Genomic DNA, 27,949 nt, shown 5'->3' on the forward strand with positions numbered 1-27,949 from the left:
CTTTGTTAGATGTAATTGAATTGACTTTGAGATAAAATACGCATAAGACTTCTTTCTAAAAATAAAAAAAAATAAAAAAAGGTTGTTTTTTTTTTTTTTGGAATTTGGGAATTTTTTGCCAATTTTTTTTTTTTTTTTTTTGGAATTTGGGAATTTTTTGCCACATTTTGGGAAAAAAATATACTTTTTGGGATTGGGAACATAGCCGAATTTCGGCTATAAAATCGGGCCAAAAAAACCCCTGCATAACCAAGATGGCAGCCATGACCATATATGGTAAAAACCTTAAAAAATCTTCTTGTCAGAAACCGCTCATCAGATTTTCAAAAAATTTCACAGGGATGACCTTTGAGGGCTCTCCTGAAAAAGTTGTTCAAAGAAATTTGATTCGTCAAAAAACATGACCGCAGGAGCTCGTTGAACTTTGCATGTTTATTCGTTTTTGCCTATTTTGTGAAAACTTTCAAAAATCTTCCACATTTTTTGTCCGATCCTTTCCAAATTTGCACATATTATCTTTATATCAATTAGGACACGAACCCTACAAAAAATGAGCATTATTGGTCCATGAAGTACAGAATTACCTCCCCTTGAATTGAGAAAATGGTGTTTATGCAATAAAGTCCAAATTTTTCATCCAATTCTTTCCAAACTTGTAAGGATTTAGCATGGTTCAAACAAGGGAAATAACTACGGTTTATGCATGTTCTTTTTATTACAGATTTGCCTCCCTTTAATTCATTCAAAATCTCATTTTACAGCAGAGATTCCAAATCTGACCTGTAAATGAGCCCCATATTTACTGCTGGTGCTATGTAACCTTTTCCCATTTGATCATTCTTAAGTATTGGTCTTGTAATGCTGCTACTGCTACTGCTACTGCTACTGCTACTACTACTACTACTACTACTACTACTTACTACTACTACTACTACTACTACTACTACTTCTACTACTACTACTACTACTACTACTTACTACTACTACTACCACTACTACTACTACTACTACTACTACTACTACTACTACTACTACTACTACTACTACTACTACTACTACTACTACTACTAGTACTACTACTACTAGTACTACTACCACCACCACCACCACCACCACCACCACCACCACCACCACCACCACCACCACGTCTACTATTACTACTTCTACTACTACTGCCACTACTACTACTACTTTTACCACTACTACTACTACTACTACTTCTACTACTACTACTACTACTACTACTACCACTACTACTACTACTACTACTACTACTACTTCTACTACTACTTCTACTACTACTTCTACTACTACTACTACTACTACTACTACTACTACTACTACTACTACTACTTCTACTAATACTTCTACTACTACTACTACTACTACTTCTACTACTACTACTACTACTACTACAACTACTACTACTACTACTACTACTACTACTACTACTACACAACCACCACCACCACCACCACCACCACCACCACCACCATTCACAGTGACAAAAAACGTATTCACACAATGGCTGCTACTACAACTTATAGCCCATAAAGGGGGGCATGCATGTTTTACAAACAGCCCTTGTTTCTATGGGATTTTAACCACAACTGTTCATGTTTATCTCCGACACATATTTTTAGGTCACCTGTCATGAAGTGACACAGTGAGTTTATGTGATCGTGTGATGTCCGGCGTCCGTTGTGCGTGCCTGCGTGTGTCTGTGCGTCCGTCCGTCAACAATTTGTTTGTGTAGACAGTAGAGGTCACAGTTTGCATCCAATCTTGATGAAATTTGGTCAAAATGTTTATCTTGATAAAATCCGGTTTGGGATTGTATTTGGGTCATCTGGGGTCAAAAACAAGGTCACTAGGTCAAATAATAGAACAACCTTCTGTAGACAATAGAGGTCACAGTTTTCATCCAATCTTTATGAAATTTGGTCAGAATGTTTATCTTGATGAAATCTGGGTTGGGATTTTATTTGGGTCATCTGGGGTCAAAAACTAGGTCACTAGGTCAAATAATAGAAAAACCTTGTGTAGACATTAGAGATCACAGTTTTCATCCAACCTTTATGAAATTTGGTCAGAATTCTTGATGAAATCTGGGTGGGATTGTATTTGGGTCATCTGGGGTAAAAATCTAGGTCAAATAAATAGAAAAACCTTGTGTTGACAATAGAGGTCACAGTTTTCATCCAATATTTATGAACTGTGGTCAGAATGTTTATCTTGATGAAATCTGGATTGGGATTGTATTTGGGTCATCTAGAGTCAGGAACTAGGTCACTAGGTCAAATCATAGAAAAACATTGTGTAGACAATAGAGGTCATAGTTTTCATCTGATCTTAATGAGTCAGGTGAGCGATTCAGGGCCATCATGGCCCTCTTGTTTCAAATTATACCCCTGGGATCAAGTTTGACCCTGCCCCGAGGGTCACAAATTGAACATATGCTTATATAAGGCCTATTTTGTGAAAACTTCAAAAATCTTCTTGTCCATAACCATCCGGCCTAGGGCTATCAAATTTGGTATATAGTGACATCTAATAGTCCTCTACCAAATTTGTTCAATTTTAATCCCTAGGGTCAAATTTGACCCTGCACCGGGGGTCACAAAATTGAACATATGCTTATATAATGCCTATTTTGTGAAAACTTAAAAAAAAATCTTGTCCATAACCATTAGGCCTAGGGCTACACAATTTGGTATGTAGTGACATTGTATAGTCCTCTACTTATTTTGTTCAAATTATGCCCCAGGGGTCAAATTTGACCCTGCCCCGGGGGCCACAAAATCAATTATATGCTTATATACACATGTAGTGCCTATTTTGTGAAAATTTTAAAACTCTTCTTGTCCTTAACCATAAGGCATAGGGCTACCAAATTTGGTATGTAGTGACATGTAATAGTTCTCTACCAAGTTTGTTCAAATTATGCCCCTTGGGTCAAATTTGACCCTGCCCGGGGTCACAAAACTGAACATACGCTTATATGGGGCCTATTTTGTGAAAACTTTAAAAATGTTGTTGTCCATAACCATTGGGCCTAGGGCTACCAAATTTGGTATGTAGTGACATCTAATAAACCTCTACCAAATTTGTTCAAATAATGCCTCTGGGGTCAACTTTGACCCTGCCCCAGGAGGTCACAAAACTGAATAAACGCTTATAAAGCGCCTATTTTGTGAAATCTTTACAAATCTTCTTGTCGAAAACCATTCGGACTATGGCTACCAAATTTGGTATGCAATAACATCGTACAGTCCTCTACCAAGTTTGTTCAAATTATGCCCTTTGGGTCAAATTTGATCCTGACCCGCGGGTCACAAAATTGAACATTATATACGCTTATATCTTGATTATTTTGTGAAAACTTTAAAAATATTCTTGTCCTTAACTCTAGGACCTAGGGTTACCACATTTTGTATGAAGTGAGATATAGTAGTCCTCTACAAAGTTTGCTCAAATTATGACCCTGGGGTTAAATTTGACCCAGCCCAGAAGGTCACAAAAGTGTATATGTGCTTAAATAGGGCCTATATGTTTACATCGCGAAACGTAATGCATCTAGTTTCACTTTCGGTTTGGTTGGTTTTGCAAGCACCGTAATTTCATCTTAAAAATTGGATGATAGGTGATTAAATAATAATGGAAAAGTAAATCACTTGGATAATAGGTCAAAATGCAACACAAATGAACGTTAATAGTGCTCTTAATATCAAAGTTTCGGTAAAAAGTTTGGCGCTAGTTCAACGCGCATCGTATACAGCCTCATAACAATAGACTGACAACCTTTTGGGTAGATTGGTTACCTCCCCTTATCTTTCGCTACTCTCTATTATAGTCAACGAAGTCAACGGTTATATATACAACGGGGGACCAGTTAACCTTTTGGGTAGTAAAGTAGTAATACAAGGCAATATGGCGACCGTTAGCCACGAGGCCTATCTTACGGAGGAATCCGAGATAGCCGATGTATCACGATTGATACGAAACAATACATGACGAAGTAGCTTTTAATACCACGTTTATTTAGAAGTGGTGATATGTGCAGATATTAAAAGGTGAGTGGGCACTGACACTTTGTTGGAGACTTAACTGGACGTTAACTGACATATGATATGGCAGTTTTCTTTAAACAAAGGTAGTTGTTGGCGAGGTTTCCAGTCAACTCGTACCTAAGTCAAGACGTACCTTAGTCAACTCGTACCCGATTTGGTTAACTCGTACTTTAGTCATTTTTCCGGTTGGTCAACTCGTACCTTTTTAAGTTTGTGTTCTTTATAAAAAAAATTGCGATGGGTGTTTGCATACATTAGATGTTTTTATGTTTGTTGCAGGTACAAGTTGACCAAAATAAAGTTATATTTTGGCATAGACTAACATAACAGGTTGTCTTAAGGAATAAGATAACATTTACTAAAATGGAAAAAAACGACAGTATCGATATTATTTTTTAATGAAATTAAAGTAAAGCATAAAACACAACATACATACAAAATACTTAAATATTAACAAATTTTGCATCCGATCGAATTATGGTTCTTCAGAAACTCGAGTAGTCAATGATTAAATCAATTACTCAACACCTAAAATACTTATTCACACCTACGTAACACTGCTCGTTAATATCGTAATTTACCTAATCTGCACCTGTGTTAAATATTGAATAACACATTACTCGATACGGGTCGCTGATATCTAAATTGATTTAATCTGCACCTTTGTAAAAATTAAAGAACAATTTTGAGTAAAAACAAATGGGTTTATTGAGTATTTAGATGTTTCAATAAGATTTTATTGGACACATATATTACAAATACACAAAACGACCCCACAATTATATACATATATAAAACTTAATTGTCGTTAAGTTTAATTAGAGAACCGTTAACTATTTTACTATTTAACTTCAAAGTGGATATACCTTTAATTGGTTATGGCCTCAAGCGGTGTTTTCAATCAAACATATCATCAAAGAAAATGCCGACAACTACCGTGCGTGTCATTTTAGATGCACGACAAACAATTTGTTTAACAAATCGCCGACGGTCCTGTTGTCATAAAGGTGTTATTAGTCAACATTTTATCAAACAAAACGCCAACAATTACATCATGTATCAGTTGTATTCAAGACAAACACGTCGTTTGTAATTACACACGTGTGAAAATAATGAACTTGTCTACTTTTGAAAAAAAATCACAAAAAAATCAAGAAAAAATTATAACCTATATTTATATCAAAACATAAAAAAAACATATTTCACGTCTTTGATATATATAAATAATCTTTAGGAGGGTACGTATTGACCAAATCGGGTACGAGATGACTAGTCGGGGTACGTGTTGACCAAAAATCGGGTACGAGTTAACCAAATCAGGTACGAGTTGACCGAAGGTACGTGTTGACTTAGGTACGAGTTGACTAGCTTCGGTTGGCAAGTATTTTCCGGACATAACTATTTCCCGGACATTTTAACATTTAACATTCTTCGTGACTAATTTTCTACTTGTGTTATCAAGTGCTTGCATTATAAAGAAAAAATCATTTGTCGTCACCAGAGCTCCAGATAAGGTTTTGTGAAATTCTTAAATTACTACCAGATTTTCAAAAAGAATTCTTAACTCTGAAATTTTATTCTTAACATTACTATCATGGACGAACCATCTTTCGAACCTCTTAATTTTTGACACGTCAATTTGACTCAAATATAATATTGAAAATAGTGAAACATATTTATAAGTACTCTATTTGATAAACAACTTGTTTCTTCATGGCTGGCAACTGTAATTGCTATGTAAATCCTTCTGAATACAGATTTTTTCAAGTTTCCAGAACCACCATATCATGTTAAACTACCAATGCCTCCCAAGCAACGGATACCTGCTTTCGAACCCTTCAGTGTACAACATTTAAAATAAATAAGTCACATGTTTTGACCATGGTCACGTGACTTATTGCAGCAGCCGAAATGTGTAAATTGTCAAGCAAAGTTGAGAACAAAAATTAGACCATGTTTTTATAGTTTTTTAAGGAAAATCCTTATATATGTAAAAAGCATTATGAAATACAATGATTTCTACGTGTTTTATGATTAATCTACTTATTCTATCAGTTTTTGACGCATTTTCGTCGATTTGCAGCTACGCCCGAGTCGGCGTAAACAAATACACATGTAACTTACACACAAACAAGGGTGATGTAGTGCATGCGCATGCGTGCATGCGCATAAAATGTAAACAAATGAAGGGTTCGAAAAGAGGTGAGGTGCGAGAAGAGGTACTTTAACGATACTAAGTTTTGGAAAATAATTGTTATTTTTCTAAATGACCTAAAAATAAATAATAATGGTTATTCTCGTGCAAAAAAATCAAAATAAACATACAAGCAACTTTATTTATACGAGTTCAACAGTGTCTTCTTACATATTTCACAATTAAAACAGGTGTCTCCCCTTCAATCTTTTCAACGATTAGGCAGGTGACTTTAGTGTTTTTCCCAGGAGGGCAAAGGGGCATGGCACGTTTCTTTCAAAAAGGGCATTTTAGCGCGCAGTTTAGGCAAAAAAAGGGCAAGAACGTTCCCGGAATACCTGAATTACGGGGAAACATGTACCGGTAATCGCATCAGAAGCAGTTGTGGAAAAAATAACATATAAACAAGCACATTTAATGGCAGTGATTTTTTTTGCCCAAAATTACCGCCGATATTCGGCTGCTTCCCAATTGCAAAAAATGACATTTTTTCCCAAAAATCTGACCTAAATTTCCCCAAAAATGACCAAATTTTACCAATTAAGCCAATAAGATTACAATGTCATTTAGCGTTAATTTCGTAGAATGAGTGCCGATCGAGCCTGTCGAGTCTTCGCCGAATGACAACTGACTTACGAATGTTCGCGAAAGTAGCCGAATACGATTTTACGTTGCTATCCACACATCTCTCTCTATATTGCGGAGGATACCGACGATAGTCGATGTATCCCGATTGTTAACGCCTGTTTTTACACACGTCCAAGATGGCGGCAAGCAGACGAGAAGTTTGCGATGAGCAGCGAAAATGATAAATAACACTAAAATTAACAGCGGATATCACATGGTTAGTAGGAGATAATTTAATGTGTGTGCCAATTAACGCAAAATGCTATGTTTGAGATGAAGAACAACAAATATTTATAAGAAATGTTCACAGTGAATGTGCGTCACGGAAATCTGTGTTGGGAAATTGGAGTTCACAAAGTTAAAGCATTTAAGACGAGAACCATTCAAAAATGGAAAGAGACAAACATGATTTGATTTATATTTAGTGGATCTGTGTATATTCAGATTCATATGCATATTCTGCTTTATTATGTTTGTCACGCTGTATAGTTTGGTGAAATAGCATTGAACTGAGGATGTCAATTGAGCAAGATATTAAAAGGTAAACAAATGAAATGTATTATTTTAGCTCCATTAAATACAACATTTACACAGCAAGAACACAAAAGCGTGTTTGTTAATATTTGTTAATGTTTTCACCATATCATATTTTACTTTAAAAAACATCCTGTCAATTAAATTCATACTCTTAAAGAGATTATGATTAAATCATAATGGTACCTGTATATTGAAGAATCTATAGGTTATTGCAAGTTTAATATGCATGTGGAAGGATATTAACTAAACGTTGTAAGAAGACATGAAAGCAACACTTTATTATATAAAAATGCTGTCAAACATAAACTTAGCAATTTTTATTCTGTTCTTATAATCATGTTTATAATGTTTCCCAATTTCATGGTTTATCGCGCTATTTTTCCCAATTTCATGGTTTATCGCGCTAATTTTCCCAATCAAATTCCACAGGCTGTAACAAAAAAAATAAAAAAAAAATCACTGAATGGTAATAGATGTATTTAACTTACTATGATTTATATTAATATATTTACCTTGCATTGTACATTTAAGTTCCATGCTGTTTCAATAAACTGTACAGCACGACAAACATAATAAAGCAATATATGCATATGAATCTGATTATACACAGATCCACTAACATATTAATGAAACCTTATCCCATTTTCTAACAATAATCTTGACAGATGTTTAAATAACATTGCAAGTAAATTGATCGCTAACAATATGCAAACACTCGTTTCTGTGACATACATCCACCGAGTAGATTACAAATAAATAAATAATGTTGTTGCTATCTAAAACATTTTTATGCATCGTTGATTATCACAGATATTTCATCAATTCCTTCTTAATGTAAAATCTCCATCGTTAATTCGATCGTTTACGACGTTATTTTTTGCCGAGTCACAATTTAATTCTGTATAGTCCGCCATGTTGATAAAATGTCAAATGATTTAAGCGACAGGTGCGCATAGCAACGTTAAATCGTATACGCGATTCGCATTTTGTTAAATTAGTATACGTGTCAGTAATTATTTTAATAATTAGATCAAATTATCTTAAAGAGAAAACGATAAAGAATAAATTTGTTTGTGATTTTAAATGTAGTTATGCGTAAAAATATGTTTTGATATAACTGAATAATGCGTGCAGTGCACAATTGCCACAAGAATAACATCGAGTTTTTCATCAAAAGTTTCCGAAGAAATGATTTCATCGTGGAGGAGAACACATTGCCGACCGAAAAGTACGCTTGGTATAACATAGCCTCCGGCATTATCGATTGATACTGACACGGGGTTATTCACGCATGACTAATTCACAGCTTTGGAGCAGTCAGTTTGACTACCTATAAATCGAGCACTGTTAAATCTACTCGATTAATGTAGGCGATTAGACGTTGACGTCTCTCGAGTAAATCAAGCACAGTCGGAGCGTCACAGACAATCAAGGAAGCTGATTTTGCGGACCAAGTTAGATCGTAGGCAATAAAGATGTTATCGATAAGGGCGCGTGGTGAAATTTGCCTTTGAAAAGAAGGGCCCGTGGCGAAATTTGCCTTTGAAAAGGGCAGAGTGGCGAGCTGGGAGGGCGGCGTGGCTTTTCGCCACGCTCAAATGGCCTGGGAAAAACACTAGGACTTGTCCCTTCCACTCGTTCAATGTTTTTTTTGTGTTTAAGTTTGGACCCGTCGTGACGCGTTTTTGTTAAGCTTTTCCGACTGTGTCGGCAACTGAACATACAACATTGTATAAGATCTTATCTATAATGTCTTTCTAAACATTTAACTTCGGCTCACTTTGTGTACAATATGTTAAAAGTGTGTTTTTGGACGCTTTGCAGTTTTTAGGACGCTCTCTGGGCGCCGCCATTGTTTTATGACAGATAGACTGTATACGCCGCTTTTATTGGGAAAAATGCGCTTTGTTAAACAAATCCGATAACCATTCTATATAAGCACTGCAAAGATCTTTAATACGCGAAAAGAACTCAATAAAATCGATACGAACCGATGTAAAAATAATATTCGTAACTTGATTGTGTAATTCTTAATGGTACGACAAGATTTTGAAATAAATATGTAATGGACTTGAAAATAATTCGTAATTACGAAAATACGACCCAGTCGTTATCTGGAGCTCTGTCGTCACAAAAATATATTAACAGATTGGTAAAAACATATTATTTGTATGTTTATTCAAATGTCTTGAGCATACATAAAAAATAAGCAACTCTCATCTGGGGAAATATAATATTTTGAACCCTAGTCAGTTTGGCATCTGCATGGTCACTTCGGACTTTAGTCACTTCGGCAATCGGTAGTTACTTCAGCACTAGAAGTTGGACGTTATGGCACTGTTATAGTTAGACGCTTCAGCACTTAGTTTGTATTTAAAAAAGTACCTAGGTTTATAATAATTAACTCAGGTATGTATATTAGAGGTATCCACAACTCGATTTTAAGCGGAACAAGGTGTCGCGCAGTGCTTGCGCATGCGCACTTGTCTAAAGCTGAAAACGAAAATGATGGATAACACGTCTTTCGTTAGGTGAAAAAATCATTTAAATCACCATTATTGACTGGGCATCGAGGCAAAATACACATAGTATAATGACAGGTATGTTTTCAAAATCAGTTACACATGTATATTTATGTTCTAACTTATGAAAGGGTTTACAAACTACAAATGTATCCATAAATCTTAATGTAACTTGAAAAGAATAAATGAGTAGTAAATGGAGTAACATCATTTTTTTAAATTGTAAAATGTGCAATAGGATAAAAAAAATTCTCATTCCAACTTAAATAGCATTAAAATCACTGGGTAGAAACACAATTATTTTTGCAAACCATTCAGTAACATTAGTTGAGTAAATTTGCAGCTTCCATTTACAATAACTTCATTTTTAACCTAAGAAATTAATATATATTATTGATATATTAATTAGAAACATAAAAATAAGGCAAACACATATAATTTTAATCAGTTTTATTTTAATACCCCCCTTTGAAGAAGAGGGGGTATATTGTTTTGCACATGTCGGTCGGTCCGTCGGTCCTTCCACCAGATGGTTTCCGGATGATTACTCAAGAACGCTTAGCCTACTGAGCTATTCCGCCAAGTACACATACTTGTCGTATTTTATACCTTATATAAGCAATCTTCGTAGTTTCACAAAATGTAACGACAAAAACAGAACTCTCCAAATTATTCAATTGTTTCGCGTTGCAACGCTTTATAATTTTTAGGTTTTAAAATCGTCAAAAGATGCATATAATGGCTATATTAGACCATGGTAAATGTTCAGTATTACTGTTTCCTCACAAATACCAACTAAAACGAAAATGTGCGAATCTGAAACAACGTGTCTATTTGGTCAATTTACCAAAGCGTGAAAAGATCCCTTTAAGTTATAACACACACACACACACACACACACACACACACACACACACACACACACACACACACACACACACACACACACACACACACACACACACACACACACACACACACACACACACACACACACACACACACACACACACACACACACACACACACACACACACACACACACACACACACACACACACACACACACCACACACACACACACACACACACACACACACACACACACACACACACACACACACACACACACACACACACACACACACACACACACACACACACACACACACACACACACACACACACACACACACACACACACACACACACACACACACACACACTTAAAAACAAGCATAATATAAGTGTGTCATTTTCTTATAAAATAGTATCATGGTCATGGCTTTACAATATAGAATACATTCAATGTTGTGGGTGTGACTTAACAAACCTGATCTCAGATACAGTTACATACACATAAGAATTAAGGACAGAGGCCCCAACCCACCCAGAGCCCTTACTAATTATACTATTTTTTTTTAAGTTTTTCCAATTGCAATTTTTGGTGAATACAACTCAAAATATTATAAACCACACCTTCAGTATCACCGCATGTGTATTCGTCATTCTATTGTTGCTATTATGAACTTCGAAAATAAATCATAATCGACGAAAAAAATACAGTATCCGATTACGGTAATCAGAAAAATTGTACGCGGTTTGCACATGAAATATGCATAATATAAAATATTAATATGCATAATCTAAATTGTGCATATGGTTCGACTTCTTTATCTCTTAATACGACGTTTGCCATCGGCCGCAATATTGTAGGCAGAGGCCAGTATCAATGGTAAATGATTTATTAAAAAAAAACACTTTCGCAACGCCATCATGTTTACATCAATTAACGTCACAGCGCGCGAGTTAAAATACATCACCTCAGTTTAATTCCAAACACGTGTTTCGTTAAAATTAGCTGGCCATGGCATATGCCAGGGTCCCTTTGAATTGGGAAAACCAGGTTACCTGGTTAAAAATTGAAATCACTATGTTAAAGCAGACGACAAACAGCGGTAATTACGGGGATAATTAGTTGATGGTGATTAAATAATTATTTCACCAAGCAATGATCAACGTTATCTAATTGCAGAAAAAAAGCGGCGTGAAAAATAAAACCAGCCGACAATATAAAGCGGCGATTTCATGACAATTAATTAATAATTGGCAAAAAATTAACATAAATCTAACAGTTACCGATAAATGGTAAAGCACGGGGAGATTAAAAATGTTTTTTTCCGAAATATATCACTGCTGTCGGACACTGATTGAGAAAAACGCTCTAGGCCACAATGTCGCAAAAGTTATTGACGCGTGTATGACAATACACAGGGTCGAGTGTGTACACAGGTAATCTCGTTATCGATTTTTCCTGCTTGGTGGCCCGATTTGCAGGCGTTTCTCATTCGCCTGGAAAACATTTAGAGACAATTTGTTTTTTGATGTAGGCGGATAGAATAATCGCCATTTTTTCTAGACAATTTTAAGAAATAATAGCCGGTTGGATAAAATAATCGCCATTGGCGATAATGTCTGTCAGCAGCGTGAGCACTGATTTGTTTTCATTTGATTTTTGAGATGACAGCTTCCCTCATCGTGCTAAATGACGTCCGTATCTTGTCCGCATTAGAATGCTCACTTGAGCGTTCTTTTGCGGACGCCTTTTGCGCGTGCGGCTATACGGATGCGGATGAATGGAATAAGTGCAGTGCATTTCAACTTGTTTTTTTTGCGTATGCGGATGCGGATACGGACAGATGGAATAGCAGCCTAAGCGACCTCTGCGTTACGATGTGTTTATTAGGCAATCAAATATTTGAGTCCACGCTTTCCCCGAGGAATAATGACGTGATGTTGTACATAAAGTCTAATTTTTGCATGATTTTCATATGTACACGAAATACAGGAGAAATGTTTATTTGTTGCTAGAATTTTCGTGACCTTCCGTGAATAATAAAATCTGGAAATGATTTCGGATAACACGTTTGTTTATAAGCATTTGAAAATAAGCAGTCTGCAAAATTAACCCATCGCCTGATTGCCAATGCGATGAAATCTCGGCTCTGGCGATAGAAAAATTGTCTATCGATCGCCTGATTTGCGATGAAAAAAATCTGAAAGACAGTATGGAAATAAACCGACAAATAATAAATTCACGAAAATTCGTTCGCGTGCATGATAATTTAAGAACGAATTTAATAGTCTGCATTCCGGAAATTTCCGTACCGATTTTCCCCGCTATTTTATTTATTTATGTCCGATTTGTTAGCAGATGGTACAGACATGAACTGAAACTGACGAAATATCTTCGCTAGTTTCCAAAAATCTTATAAGTGAAATGTCCGTCATCTTAAAATATTTTAAGTGTTGATTAGCCAAGTAAAGTAGTGCGATAGCATATTGTAAAGCAATATGTTAACCAAATTACATATTGCTTACGTATTTAATTAGTAAATGGTTTTCATTTTCTGCAGTTAAATGATGTGCATAGATTATTTCATGCAAAACACGTACATTTTTTCGGACAGTCGTTTTTGGATACAGTATTTTTCGTCAATCATAATTTACATGTAACATTTTAAATTCAGTCGTTGATTTGTCATAATCACTTAATATGAACAGTGCTCTATTTTCTCAAATCGCGTCACATGATTAACACATGTTTACTGGGAATTCCCCCATCCCACAATTCAACTTGCGTAAAATTGAGGACGTTTGAGGACGTCAATATTGTCCGTATTTTGGTTTTGAAAAAAGAAATTGTTATAATACTGGATTATCGGGTAATAGATAAAGTTGGAACATGTACGTATATTAAAATTCTAAAATTAAATCAGGACTTCAAAATTTATGTCTGGGACATCCAAAATTTTAGGCTTGGAAGTCAGGACTTCCATTTTTTAAAAGCTAACGGAAGCTCTGTGATCATGACTGGCAGATGACCCTATTGATTTTCAGTTCACTAGGTCAAAGGTCAAGGTTACAGTGACTCAAAATAGTAAAATGGTTCCCGGATTATAACTCAAGAATGCTTACGCCTAGGATTATGAAAGTTCATAGGTACATTGATCATGACTGGCAGATGACTCCTATTAACTCTCAGGTCACTAGGTCAAAGGTCAAGGTCACAGTCACTCAAAACAGTAAAATGGTTTCCTGATGATAACTCAAGAATAATTACGACTAGGATCATGAAACTTCATAGGTACATTGAATATGACTGGCAGATGGCCCCTATTGATTTTCAGGTCACTAGGTCAAAGGTCAATGTCACAGTGACAAATAACGTATTCACACAATGGCTGCCACTATACTGACAGCCCATATGGGGGGCATGCATGTTTTACAAACAGCCCTTGTTCTAGTTTGAAAAACTTATATAAAAAAACATACATTGCAAACATCGATAAAAATTGACATGACCTGACAAATATAATTAATCGAATTTTAATCAGTTTTATTTTTCTACTGGAAAAAAAGTTAATAAATAAACAATATACATAGCAAACATTGATAAAAATGGACATGTCCAAACAAATATAATTAACCATCAGAAGCAGCTGGCCTGTACACGTTGGCACACTCTCTGACAAGACGTGAGGAGGAATTTGCTAGTCCGACGGGACAAGTGGTTCTTATAATTTTATTACTTTGAAAAAGTGCCTTTAAATCTGTTGTTTTTGTGAAGTTACCACAAAACTTTTTCGATTATATATTTTGTTTACGTTTAAACGACAAAGCGCGAGATATAGTTCCATATGATACTACACCGTACTGTTCACAAGGCAAGCAACCCGTAACATTTTTCTTTGCCAAGATAACAAGAATATTCTCCCTTGTTAAAAATATGCATTTTACAACACCGGTACCTACCGATCATTTTCTGCTTTATGGTGGCAAAACACAAGTTTTTGTCAGGTATTATGTCTTTGTATGTTTAAAAATCAATCATCTCAAGTTTTCCTGTTAGGCCAGCATTTTTTTATTATCTGTTTTACGGGAGTGACCGACCCTATTTTTCGACAAATACAAATAAAAATAAAAGTCACTTTCGTTTTTTTATTAACATTTCACCCGCCAACCTAGTATTTTATCGAAAACTAGAAAAAAAAATGCGCAGATTGCCGAAAGTGTTGTTCAAAATGTGTTTATAATACGGGTTGTTTCGTTGTGCCAATTTGACTTGTAAAGCGTCAGCAATTTTCATTGGCTATTGCAGCCAATACCACACGCTATTAGCCAATCAGTGAGTATTTAACAAATGATTTTCATATTGCATTTCCGAAATGGCAGACATCAACATCAACGAGACAAATGTAGCATATTTTAAAATCAAATTAATTTAAAACGGAGCAGAAACAATTTCAATTAAAAAAGATAATCTTCAGAACACCATTGTTGACATCATGCCCATATTATGTGATACGAAATTCAAAATAATAATGAGTTTTTGCAGATGATGCAAGGTGCCAAGGGCGTGGAGGGCATCTTGGTATTCTGCTTCTCCAAACTGTGGGGCTGGCTCAGGCTGCACTTGGACAAACTGGTTAAGGTCGTTCTGTAGCTTTTTCAGGTCCTCCTCTTCCAGGGATTGTCCCAGTGGTGGCATCTCTGTGAACAAAAGAAGTCAATTTTACTCTAAATTATTAAATATTGACATTGGTTGGTTTAACCCTTTACCTGTTCAGTTTACATTATAATTGCCACTAGATATTGTTCATAAAATTATGTAAATTTAGCAGTGATCTTTCAGATAGTAGTAGGCCGTTTAATGCAGTGAAAAAGTTATGCAGAAAGCTCTTGTATGAGCTTTATGCATCTGTTTTGAGCTGCATCAAGAATAAGCTTCCACTGCTTTAAATATTCTTTGATAAAAAACTTAGTGTTCAAAGATGTTACATTTTGCATTGAATAACTAGAATTGACAGTAATAAAAAACACTAGAGACATTGGAAACACATTTTTTACTTTTGAACAGTTTACCAACTTCTTATGAAGAAGAAATAGGAACCAGTTATAAATACAAACTGCTTATGATGACTTCCAAACTTGCTGATAATATAGCAATCTTAAATGTTATGTAGGTACTGCAGTACATGTGGAATCAAATAATAGATCAGGTAATTGTTTTTATCAAATTGGCAAAACAAACAAGGCTAAATAGCAAAATCATATAGAATTTAATTATTTGGGGACAGGTGTATGATGAGGTAAATCATCTCGGATTTAAGATGGAAAAAATCATACTTTCTAAATCTGCCTGACTTCCACACTCCACTGTAACTGTTGGGTAAAAATTGTCCGTGTGAGCTGATCCACCAACACTTGGCAGTTGTTTAAAAAGCGGGTAATAATCTTTTACGGAAAGATACGAACTAAAGTACACTCCACGCGTTTTCCAAAAAAAAACGCGCTCCCTCCGCGGGTTTTTTTCTGCTAGCGAGTGTTCACGCGGCGTTGGAAAGCGAGGTGAACTCGATAAAACGCTCGGCGTTACGCCGCGTTCGCTAATTCCCGCGGCGTGTATTACTTTAGCCAAGTCGGTAAATGCAGATGATTTCCGTTCTTATCAGTGACCGCCGCGCAACACCGCGTTAGCAGTGTGCTACTGGGCATACCAAAAAATAAAATAAAAAAATAAAATCCAGTAATTATCCAACAAGACACCGTTATTTAAGATGAATGTGTTTCGAATTTCGTAAACACGCGGACGCCATTATTAGTAAATGTACAAAAAGTTAGGAAAATGGCCTTTGTCGGAAAATCCGAGATAGATTTATTTGTTGTGTCAAAGCTTAGACCAAGTAATTACGGCTATTCGGGACTCAACTTTTCGTAAAACACGTGTTCAATTAACTGTTAAACTCCACCCTTTGTTCCCTGTAAAAGATTCGAAAGGCGGAGCTAAGCACGTGCAGTTACATATTTCGACAGTTGCTATTGAGTTATAAACACCCCATTGGTTTAGCGTGTTGATTGCCAAACAAAGGAAGCCAATTTTGTTGGCGAGAACAGTGTGTTTTTCATGCCTTCATACAGGAAGCGGTATTTCTTTCATGACGTCAAACTGTCAATTCACACATATTGCGAATTTTTGCGAGACTTTTAATAGGGTCCTCGGTCATTTGGCTACATGTTCAGTATAGAAAAAACACCTGCTAACATGAAAACTTTGGATTAAATTATCAAAATAAAAACAATGTTGCAAACTGTGATTATATTAATTGGTAAGTATCAGTTAAAAGACGACGCTTTGTTTGTCGGAAATCAACGAGTTTTCTATACAACAACAACTACTTCTACAACCACGTCGAGATCGATCTATCTTGGTTGTTTTTTTTTAATTGTATATATTATACTACATGTATGTACTTGTAATAAATGTAATTTTATTTGAAAATCAGGAAGTCAAACAACGTTAAACTGATCGTTATCTCGTTAAATGCGGAGTTTCCCCCGCGTTGCCAACGCCGAGGGCCGCCGCGTCGGCTTATCAATTTTGCCGATCGTTAACGGCCGCGTCCAAAATCATGCAAACGCCGCGTATCGCGGGATTTTCTTAATCTCCCTCCAGGTCACTGCCCGCGGAGAAGCGAGAGAAATTGGGGAAAACGCGTGGAGTGTACTGTATCGATCGGTTTTATCCGTGCTTCTTCCAGTTCGGCGCAAAATTAACGCGCATTAGAATAGAAACATCCGGTTAGTTAATAAAAAGACGAAATTGAAAAATCGCGTCACAACTGGAATTAAAACGGGCGTTTTTTGCGCCGTTTCCAATTGATATTTTTTGGGAAAGTAGCCGGCGCCTAGACTGTCAGTAGCCGGCGAAATCGCCGGCCGCCGGTGCTTCCGGAGAACACTGAAGGGTACAGTAAAAGGACAAGTTGCAAAACTCTGGTTGTCATTTTTACGGAATTATGGCCCTTTTTTGACTTAGTAACTTTGAATATATGGTTAAATTTTGTGTTTCGATCCACTTTACTTCTTAACTATCAAGGCTTTTGCTTTTAAACTTCAAATACTTTCATGCTATCATGAGGTTACTGTACCTGGCAAGTTGAATTTTACCTTGACCTTTGAATGACCTTGACTCTCAAGGTCAAATTATTAAATTTTGCTTAAATTGCCATAACTTCTTTATTTATGATTAGATTTGATTGATACTTTGACAAAACTACTCTTACCTTACATACCACAATAGACTCCACCCAAACCATCCCCTGTGCCCTCCCCCCCTCCCCCCCCCTATTTTTATGCCCCCCTTCGAAGAAGAGGGGGTATATTGCTTTGCTCATGTCGGTCTGTCCGTCGGTTGGTCTGTCTGTCGGTCCGTCCACCAGGTGGTTGTCAGACGATAACTCAAGAACGCTTGGGCCTAGGATCATGTAACTTCATAGGTACATTGACCATGACTCGCAGATGACCCCTATTGATTTTGAGGTCACTAGGTCAAAGGTCAAGGTCACAGTGACCCGAAATAGCAGGGGTCGCGAAATCAAATGTCCGTGTTGCCCGACTCGTACATTTGCTTGTTTGGGCAACTGATTTTTTTCAATTAAGTTGTCCGTGGACAACAAGTTTTTTAAAAGTCGGGCCCAGGTATACAAAAAAATACATTGTATTAAAGCCGTAATTAAGTTTTACAAAACCGGATGTTGTCATGCGATTACATTGTCAGTGCTATTTGCGGAGCAATCAAGCTAAATACGGGCACTCTCCTGCGCAGTGATCTCCCTTATTCTATACGAGACCAGGAGCTTGCCGCATTTTAAACATTCGGCCCGACTGTTAGACAGGGTACAGACTGGTTTCTTTATTTTTACAATCAGACGGAAATAAAAAGTATCAAAATAAGATAATCAAAACACGGTCTTCCTTGTTATTTAAGACGACTTTAATGGTAAAAATGGAACATTTAGTTATTTTAAATCTTCAACAACGGAGCAGAAACCCGAAGCTTTGAGCAGTCCACCTCCCAAAAAAACTAAGAAAGATTATGATAACAAATATGATCTAAGTAAACGCACCAGAACTTTTCAAGAAACTTGGCTCACAGATTTTAATGGTTACCAGTTGATGATAATCAAATTGCTACCAGTACCGGAGCCTCAGTCTGATGAGGTGGACATATTGAACAAGTTTGATTTGTTAAGATAATGATGTACTTATGTTCAACACATGTTTTAATAACACTAGCTTTGCAAGATTAAAAGTTTTAGAAAGTTTTTATATTGTTTATAATATACTGCTATAATGAATGTACTATTGAAATACAACTATAAACAAAACTAGCAAATCATACTCATTTTGGTATATTCCACATTGTTTTACATTACTCAACAAATGCGTTTATAATTTATATAAACATTAACGGACAAGTGTAGTTCAGCAACGGACAAGTTAAATTTCCTAAATGGTTGTCCGTGGACAAGTATAGTTGTTTGATATTTCGCCACCCCTGAATAGTAAAATGGTTTTTGAATGATAACTCAAGAATGCATACGCCAGGGATCATGAAACTTCATGGGTAGATTGATCATGACTCGCAGATGACCCCTATTGATTTTGAGGTCACTAGGTCAAAGGTCAAGGTCACGGTGACCCGAAATAGTAAAATGGTTTCTGGATGATAACTCAAGAATGCATACGCCTAGGATCATGAAACTTCATGGGTAGATTGATCATAACTCGCAGATGACCCCTATAGATTTTGAGGTCACTAGGTCAAAGGTCAAGGTCACGGTGACCCGAAATAGTAAAATGGTTTTCGGATGATAACTCAAGAACGCATATGCCTAGGATCATGAAACTTCACAGGTAGATTGATCATGACTTGCAGATGACCCCTATTGATTTTGAGGTCACAAGGGCAAAGGTCAAGGTCACGGTGACCCGAAATAGTAAAATGATTTTTGAATGATAACTCAAGAACGCTTTTGCCTAGGATCATGACACTTCATAGGTACATTGATCGTGACACGCAGATGACCCCTATTGATTTTCAGGTCACTAGGTCAAAGGTCAAGGTGACAGTGACAAAAAACGTATTCACACAATGGCTGCCACTACAACGGACAGCCCATATGGGGGGCATGCATGTTTTACAAACAGCCCTTGTTTTTTTTTTGTTTTTTTAAGATCATCTCACAAATGACCACCACACCCTCACACTATACCCCCACCCCACCCCCCCCCCCCAAATTATTTTTTTTTGAAACCAATAAAAAAAAACAAATATTTATTTTATGTTTGAAATACCGTCCAACCATCGCACCCAAGAATCCCCCCACCCCCCCTCCCCCCACCCGAATCCCCCCCCCCTAATTTTTTTTTTTAAGATCATCTCACAAATGACCACCACACCCTCACACTATACCCCCCACCCCACCTCCACCCCAAATTTCATTTTTTTTAATGGTTAAACACCCCCCCCCCCCCGATTTTTTTTTTAGCATTTTTTTTCCCATTTTTGGAAAATAATGTAATAAATGTCCACATTCCCATGCTATACACCCCTCTTCACTCCACCCCTCCCTCCTTTGTGATTGAAAATGAGAGTCCCTTCACCTTTAAAAAGAAAATAGATGAGCGGTCTGCACCCGCAAGGCGGTGCTCTTGTTTTGACAATACTGTGAATCTTTTACGAAATTTTAAAAATAAAATACTATTTTAAAATACCGGTATACAATTACATAGTTCAAAAGTTGTGTTCTATATATAATTAATCTTGCGAGTAAGTTATGAACAGTCAGCAGAGTCTACTAGAACAATTTAAATCCTTGCTACATGTGCTATTTAATTCTTTATACGAATTTCACTTAAGAAAATGTTCAATGAAATAAATCTAGGTTTCTAGGTATATTGTGTCTTTTACCTCAATATTTTGTTGGGGCTAATGTGAAGCCAATGGACATGATACAAAACCTACGAAGATTACCGCCATACAATGTCACATACAAAATAATTTTCACCTAAAGTAACCCATGCGTTTTGAGAGAATAATATTGTTTAACTCTTTATTATATAAGTAAATATTAAGCATGTGAAACAAGGCCGGGATATTTTTAACTCCAAATGTATGATTTGATCACACCTAGAAGAAGAAAACACTAATATGTTACACACGAAATATTGAACCCCTGACCCTTGCGGTGTCTGTGTTGTTAGGGATTATCAAAGACATTAATCTATATAAATCAGTTGACCCCTGAAGCGCAAACAGTTTTGACCACGGAGACATGCTTTGAGGAAACTTAGCAAAGAACCACTATATGGTTGGCATGCAACGCAACAACCCAAGGGCCTTGCGGTTTCAGAGAATGATTTTTAGCTCATCTATTTTTTGAAAAAAAATTATGAGCTATTGTCATCACCTTGGCGTCTGCGTCGGCGTCCGGTTAAGTTTTGCGTTGAGGTCCACTTTTCTCAGAAAGGATCAATGCTATTGCATTCAAACTTGGTACACTTACTTACTATCATGAGGGGACTGGGCAGGCAAAGTTAGATAACTCTGGCGTGCATTTTGACTGAATTATGTGCCCTTTTTATACTTAGAAAATTGAAAATTTTTGTTAAGTTTTGCGTTTAGGTCCAATTTTTTCAGAAAGTATCAATGCTATTGCATTCAAACTTGGTACACTTACTAACTATCATGAGGGGACTGGGCAGGCAAAGAACGATAACTCTGGCGTGCATTTTGACAGAATTATGTGCCCTTTTTATACTTAGAAAATTGAATATTTTGGTTAAGTTTTGTGTTTAGGTCCATTTTATTCCTTAAGTATCAAAGCTATTGCTTTCATACTTGAAACACTTACTAACTATCATAAGGGGACTGTGCAGGCAAAGTAATGTAACTCTGACTGGCATTTTGACAGAATTATGTGCCCTTTTTATACGTAGCAAATTGAAAATTTGGTTATGTTTTGTGTTTAGGTCCACTTTATTCCTACAGTATCAAAGCTATTGCTTTTATACTTGCAACACTTATTAACTATCGTAAGGGGACTGTGCAGGCAAAGTTATGTAACTCTGACTGGCATTTGGACGGAATTATGGGCCCTTTATACTTAGAAAATTGAAAGTTTGGTTAAGTTTTGTGCTTTGGTCCACTTTACCCCTAAAGTATCATAGATATTGCTTTCATACTTGGAACACTCGCAAACTATCATAAGGGTACAGTAAAAGGACAAGTTGCATAACTCTGGATGTCATTTTTACGGAATTATGGCCCTTTTTTGACTTAGTAACTTTGAATATATGGTTAAATTTTGTGTTTCGATCCACTTTACTTCTATCAAGGCTTTTGCTTTCAAACTTCAAATACTTTCATAATTTTGCTAAAATTGCCATAACTTCTTTATTTATGATTAGATTTGATTGATACTTTGACAAAACTACTCTTACCTGACATACCACAATAGACTCCACCCAAACCATCGCCCGTGCCCCCCCCCTTCCCCCCCCCGCCCCCCCCCCCGCCCCCCCCCCCCCCCCCCCCCCCCCCCGAATCACCCCCCCTATTTTTTTTTATTTTTTTTTTAAGATCATCTCACAAATGACCACCACACGGTTTTTTAAACGGTTAAAAAACAAAACTATTTATTTTGATTATTTTATGTTTGAAATACCGTCCAACCATCGTCCAACCATCGCACCCAAGAATCCCCCCCCCACCCCCCCCCCCACCCCACCCGAATCCCCCCCCCTGATTTTTTTTTTTTTTTTTTTTTTTTAAGATCATCTCACAAATTACCACCACACCCTCACACTATACCCCCCACCTCACCCCCACCCAATTTTTTTTTGAAACGGTTAAAAAACACAAATATTTATTTTTATTATTTTATGTTTGAAATACCGTCCAACCATCGCACCCAAGAATCCCCCCCCCACCCCCCCCCACCCCCCGAATTTTTTTTTTCTCTTTTTTTCGCATTTAAGGAAAATAATGTAATAAATGTCCACACCCCCACACAATGCACCCCTCTTCACTCCACCCCTCCCTCCTTTGTGATTGAAAATGAGAGTCCCTTCACCTTTAAAAAGAAAATAGATGAGCGGTCTGCACCAGCAAGGCGGTGCTCTTGTTTTATTTATATTTACAAGCAAACCGTAACCCCTAGGGAGGGCAAATTTTCTGCATGATTTGAACAAGTTAACTTCACTTTACGTATATAAACACTATAACTCTCTCTGAATATAAAATGAAATGCAGCACATGTTTTTATAAGTCTATATATTCACATTTTATGTACTAGAACTTTCACTACACAAAGTTTGGATCAAGATCAATTCAAGCGCAGTCTGATCAGGATCCAAAGCGTTCGCTTAACATCTTTAGAAGAACTGACTGAATGACCATTTTGTTGAACAGTTTGGATCCTGATCAGACTGCTCTTTTGGAGCCAAAATGGTCCCAATCGCCCTATAAGGTCCAATTTCCTGTTATGTGGCTCATTTTTGCTCATGATTGATACACATTATCATGATATAAAGCAAGTCTGTTGTATATTAAATAGTATTTTTTAGTGTGCATTTTCCAGCCATGGATGAAAGTTACAAAGTTGGTTGTTATTTAAAGCTATTAAACAATTTAAAAAGTGTTCAATTCTAATTTATTAAAGTCAAATGCATGCTATATATTTGTTATAAACATACATATGATTAACACTCAACAAAAGTTTAACAATCACTATAATACACTACACACCTAGCGTGGTATATGGTCTCTATTGAAGCAATATAGTATAATACATGCGAAAGGTGCTTTTACATATTAATATATATAAAAATATGTTTACTATTATTATAAAAAGCTTCTACAACAGTGTAATAAGATATATAAAACACTTAAAGGTTAATGCAAGTATACATAAGGTTAAATTGGCTTAATTTTAAATTTTCAAAAAAAATATAATCAGTTTAGACAGATTTATTTTTATTTTTTTGGTAGACTGCTCACTTTTCATGATTTTATTTTTATTTATCCCCCCGACTCAATTTGTCTGAAAATTTTCCCGTAAAACAAATTAAAAAAAATGCTGGCCTTATACTAGACAGTTCTATTAGTATTGAAATTGTTAATATGTATTTTGAACGATTAAAGTCTTTATGATTTGAGCATTTTGTATTATTTCAATATTTTGCGAAGTACTGAGCAGAATACGATATAATGGTCAGGACAAAATTGCTTTTTGGTCAGGACAAGTGAAATTTTGGTCTACTTGACCGACCGCTCCTTTTGCTCCTGGGGCTACAGTTTGACAGGACCAGGATTGAGTCTCAGCACTACTTCCTAATTAACTAACTAGACTCACAAAAGTTTGGACACATTTTGAACTATAGCTGCAATTCTGTCTATGTGTTTTGTTTACGGAACCATATTTAAAGGGGCCTTTTCACATATTTTGGCATATTTTGAAGTTTGTCATTAAATGATTTATATTGATAAATGTAAACATTGGATCTTAAAAGCTCCAGTAAAAAGTCAAAAATAAAATTAAAACAAGGAAAAAAAAGAAGCCGGTACCAGGGCTCGAACCAGTGACCCCCGGAGTCCTGGAGTCAGTCTGAGGTAAAAACACACTAGCCCTCTCGGCTATTCCGCCGAGTATACACAGAATAAGTATTTTATACGTTATATAAGCAATCTTCGTGGTTTCGATAATTTAAATGACAACAACAGAACTCACCAAATTATTCAATCGTTTCGCGTTTCAACGCTTTATAATTTTTAGGTTTTCAAATCGTCAAAAGATACATATAAGGGCTATATTGGACTATGGTAAATGTTCAGTAATACTTTTTCCTCACAAATATCATAACTAAAACGAAAATTTGCGAATCTGAAACAACATTTTTCAATTTTGTCAATTTACCAAACCGTGAAAAGATCCCTTTAATGTTGACATTTTCTGTCGCTGTGGCCGGGCAGTAACTGAAGTAACTTGAGGAAAACCACACTGTCACACACATCAAGAAAAAAAACTTAAACCGTTGCATGCTGGAAAATTTGTCGTCTGCTAAAATGTTGTCTGCTGAATTTCTAACATTAGCATTTTCTTTGATTTTTTTTCAAAGAATACTATCAGAATAGCAAACAGTTTGGATCCTGATGACTAGGTTGGCGCTAAGGAAAAAAAATTAGTAGCCAAATTTCAGCACTACGATAACGACATACATTTGTATATTATAACCTTATTTGCTCAATGAACGACATTATTAATCATTATCATGAATCTATAGGTATCAACAATGACTGTATTAAATTATCAATGAAGTCACATTTAAATAAATCATTTGTTACCTGAAATCAAATAGTTTCATGTTTTTTTGTTGTTTTTTTTTCATTTATATTTATTTTCATGCACTGGCATAAACGGTATACAATGTTAGAACTTTCAGATATGCCCCGGTCTTTGATTGCGTGGGTCTTGCGTAACTCCTATTTGCCACCCCCCCCCCTTCTCCAAATAATTTTTGCCGTAGTCTGGTGCTTCTTTATTCTTGAAAAATACATTTACTGCAATGTATTCTTGAATTGACATATTTTTTCCAAAGTTGCAATAGATAATTTATTCAAACGTACCAGTAAATTTGTAAGTCTTAAATACTTATGTACTGAGCGGCTAGGCTATATTTAGTTACACATCGTCTGTTATTAAAAAAGCATGCTTTGCATGCGTAGAACTTGGCATTGCAGACGACAGCAATAATTTCTCGCTCTTTCTTATAACATGGGTTTTACATGGCATACCGGTATTAGTGCATAGTGAATAGTTATTATCACGTGATTGTAGAAAAACTGTGTAAATCAGTTTTACAAATAGACATGATAAAATATACATGCGCTGGATTTAATTTGATACCGCATCAAATTATTAACGGGTTTTGTTTTTCACAACTTACTCGCCGTAAGTAATTTTACACTGCTCACCAATTGCAATTAACTTAATTAATTAATGATTGTTTTATACAGTACGGTAAATAATTGTGATGATGATGCCCGAAACCGCCTTTAATGTACTGCTTTATTTACCGGTTTTATATCACGTATTAATGCTACAACTGTGATTCATTGTTAATAAACCTGCGATCAACGCTTACTCTGTGACACACGTCAATTAAAAATAATAATCGCTATATAACTCTGCCTCCATAAACATTCTCGTAACCGATTGGACGTTAAATATCACAGTTTGGCAACTGGAAAGTTACCCGAAAATTTCCCGTGATGCATCTGTCAGCATACATGACTGTGTTATGTGGCTTGAATATACGATACGAGCATCCGGTTATCTCTTATCAATGGACTATCTATTACCACCTGGAGCTTTTATGGCGATTACATTTGGAAATCGGTATCGAGTTCTCTTTAAAAGTAGGGAATATTATATACTTATAGAGAAATATCAGGTTTTTTTGCAATCGCCATTTTCATTCACATTTTAAATTTTAATCGCCAGCTGAAAGATTCAATCGCCTTTGGCGATTTTGGCGATCGGAAACGCTAACATAGGATGAGATGCCACGTTCTGTGATGTCTCATCTGGATCCAAACTGTTTGCAAAGGACTTTAAAATTCAGTTCCAGCGCTGAAAGGGTTAATTGTAAAGATGCATATCGACTGTATTTGACCCTTAGTATAGACATTTATTCAAACAATGAATAATTCCCCTTATTTGAAGATACATGTATAAACCTATTAACAATCTAATATTGCTTATAATTGTATTAAATGGTAAAACATATTGTTGAAGTACATGACTTTAGTAGAATAATTAGAACTCACACCTACAAACATCACCTTTAAAGATAAATTTACTATTACATTGAAAGGGGGAATCTGTAAAGCAGTACTTGATATACATATTGTTCACTCAATGGTGAAGATTTGTTTTATGCCCCTGTGGAGTGGGAGGCATTGAGGATTGCAATAGTCTGTCCATATAAATATTTAGACTGCACATCGGTATTTACTTCCCAAAGTTGTGTATGGAATTGATCTTAAATTGCTTGGTTGATTTGATTGTTTGACCTTTATGTATTGACATACCTTAAAGGAAGGAATGTTGACTTCGACCATTTTGTTTGCAGCAATGATACCAATTACAGTTAAACAGTATAAAATATATGGTTGTGAAAATATTTTGTACTCAATTTCACTTAAACTTCCATGAAAGTTTCACAGTTGAATGAACTTAATGGACTATGATTATAATGTAAGGAATTTCGACTGTGACAAGTTTTTGCAAAAAAAGCCCCTTGGTTGGTTTTTATACTATAGCATAGTCCTTAGGCTTGTGGGGGTTATACTCCTCTTGTAGCCCTATGTGGTTTCTTTCCCAGTTGAATGACCTTAATTTGGAAGGTATTATTATGAAAGGAAAGTTGGCCTTTGACCAGTTTTGGCAGAATTATTGTCTGTTGCCTTTAAACCATGTATAATCTATAGTCACGAAGATTATATGTATTCATCTCCTTGTTAAGTGTTTGGTGGACTGGGCTAAAATTTCCTCAGCTGAATAACATTAATATGTAGGTTATAGTGAAAAAGATAATCGTAAGCGTCCGTGGCATATCTAGTTAATCCTGCAACATTCTCATCGTTACATTTGAAGACAAAATTGTGTTGCCATTTCATGGTCAGTCAAAATAAAATTGTACACTTGATTTGCCTTTTTTTTTACAGGTTTTCCAGTGCATTAAAGAGGGCATGGAATCCAATGTCTGTGACAATCAAGGGATATCAGCATCAAGTGACCGTGAAGTTACAGACATGTTGACATTTAATGACATCTTTAATAGCATTGATAAGGAGCTGTTCTGGTGTGACACCTGTGGACGTGGTATGCTGGACCTTATTAGTTTGAGACAGCATGTTGCAGAGCACATTGTTGATGTCATTGCAGACAAAAATGACACTTACGCCAGCCAAACTTTACATGCAGGCCTTTTTAGTTATCAAGAAGGTGTAACAGATGGAAATGTGAAGGAAAAATTAGAAGACACTACACTAGGTATGCTTAGCCTCTGTTCTCATATTGTTTGATATC

General features: G+C 36.1%; 1 protein-coding gene and 1 long non-coding RNA gene across 12 annotated transcripts in view; both read left to right on the forward strand.

The window, feature by feature from the left end:
* The window catches only part of LOC127831774 (gastrula zinc finger protein XlCGF57.1-like), a 216,836-nt gene that overhangs the window by 65,446 nt on the left and 123,441 nt on the right, over nt 1-27,949 (forward strand). For 3 of the 11 annotated variants that reach the window (XM_052356818.1, XM_052356819.1, XM_052356821.1), the window contains exons 1-2: nt 3,633-4,073; nt 27,586-27,913. The exons of 3 other annotated variants lie outside the window; for them this stretch is intronic. In XM_052356818.1, coding sequence (XP_052212778.1) covers nt 27,610-27,913 — 304 coding nt within the window. In that variant the 5' untranslated portion in view covers nt 3,633-4,073; nt 27,586-27,609. Of the gene's footprint in view, nt 1-3,629; nt 4,074-27,585; nt 27,914-27,949 lie in introns of those variants that run through there. 5 more of the 11 variants (XR_008026492.1, XM_052356824.1, XM_052356823.1 and 2 more) reach the window with 4 other exon arrangements.
* Nucleotides 18,146-19,639, forward strand: LOC127831784 (uncharacterized). The gene is made up of 2 exons (XR_008026493.1): nt 18,146-18,332; nt 19,463-19,639. It is a non-coding gene; the product is annotated as an uncharacterized LOC127831784 (long non-coding RNA).

The sequence above is a fragment of the Dreissena polymorpha genome, chromosome 5 (assembly GCF_020536995.1).
Source record: "Dreissena polymorpha isolate Duluth1 chromosome 5, UMN_Dpol_1.0, whole genome shotgun sequence".
Lineage (NCBI taxonomy): Eukaryota > Metazoa > Mollusca > Bivalvia > Myida > Dreissenidae > Dreissena > Dreissena polymorpha.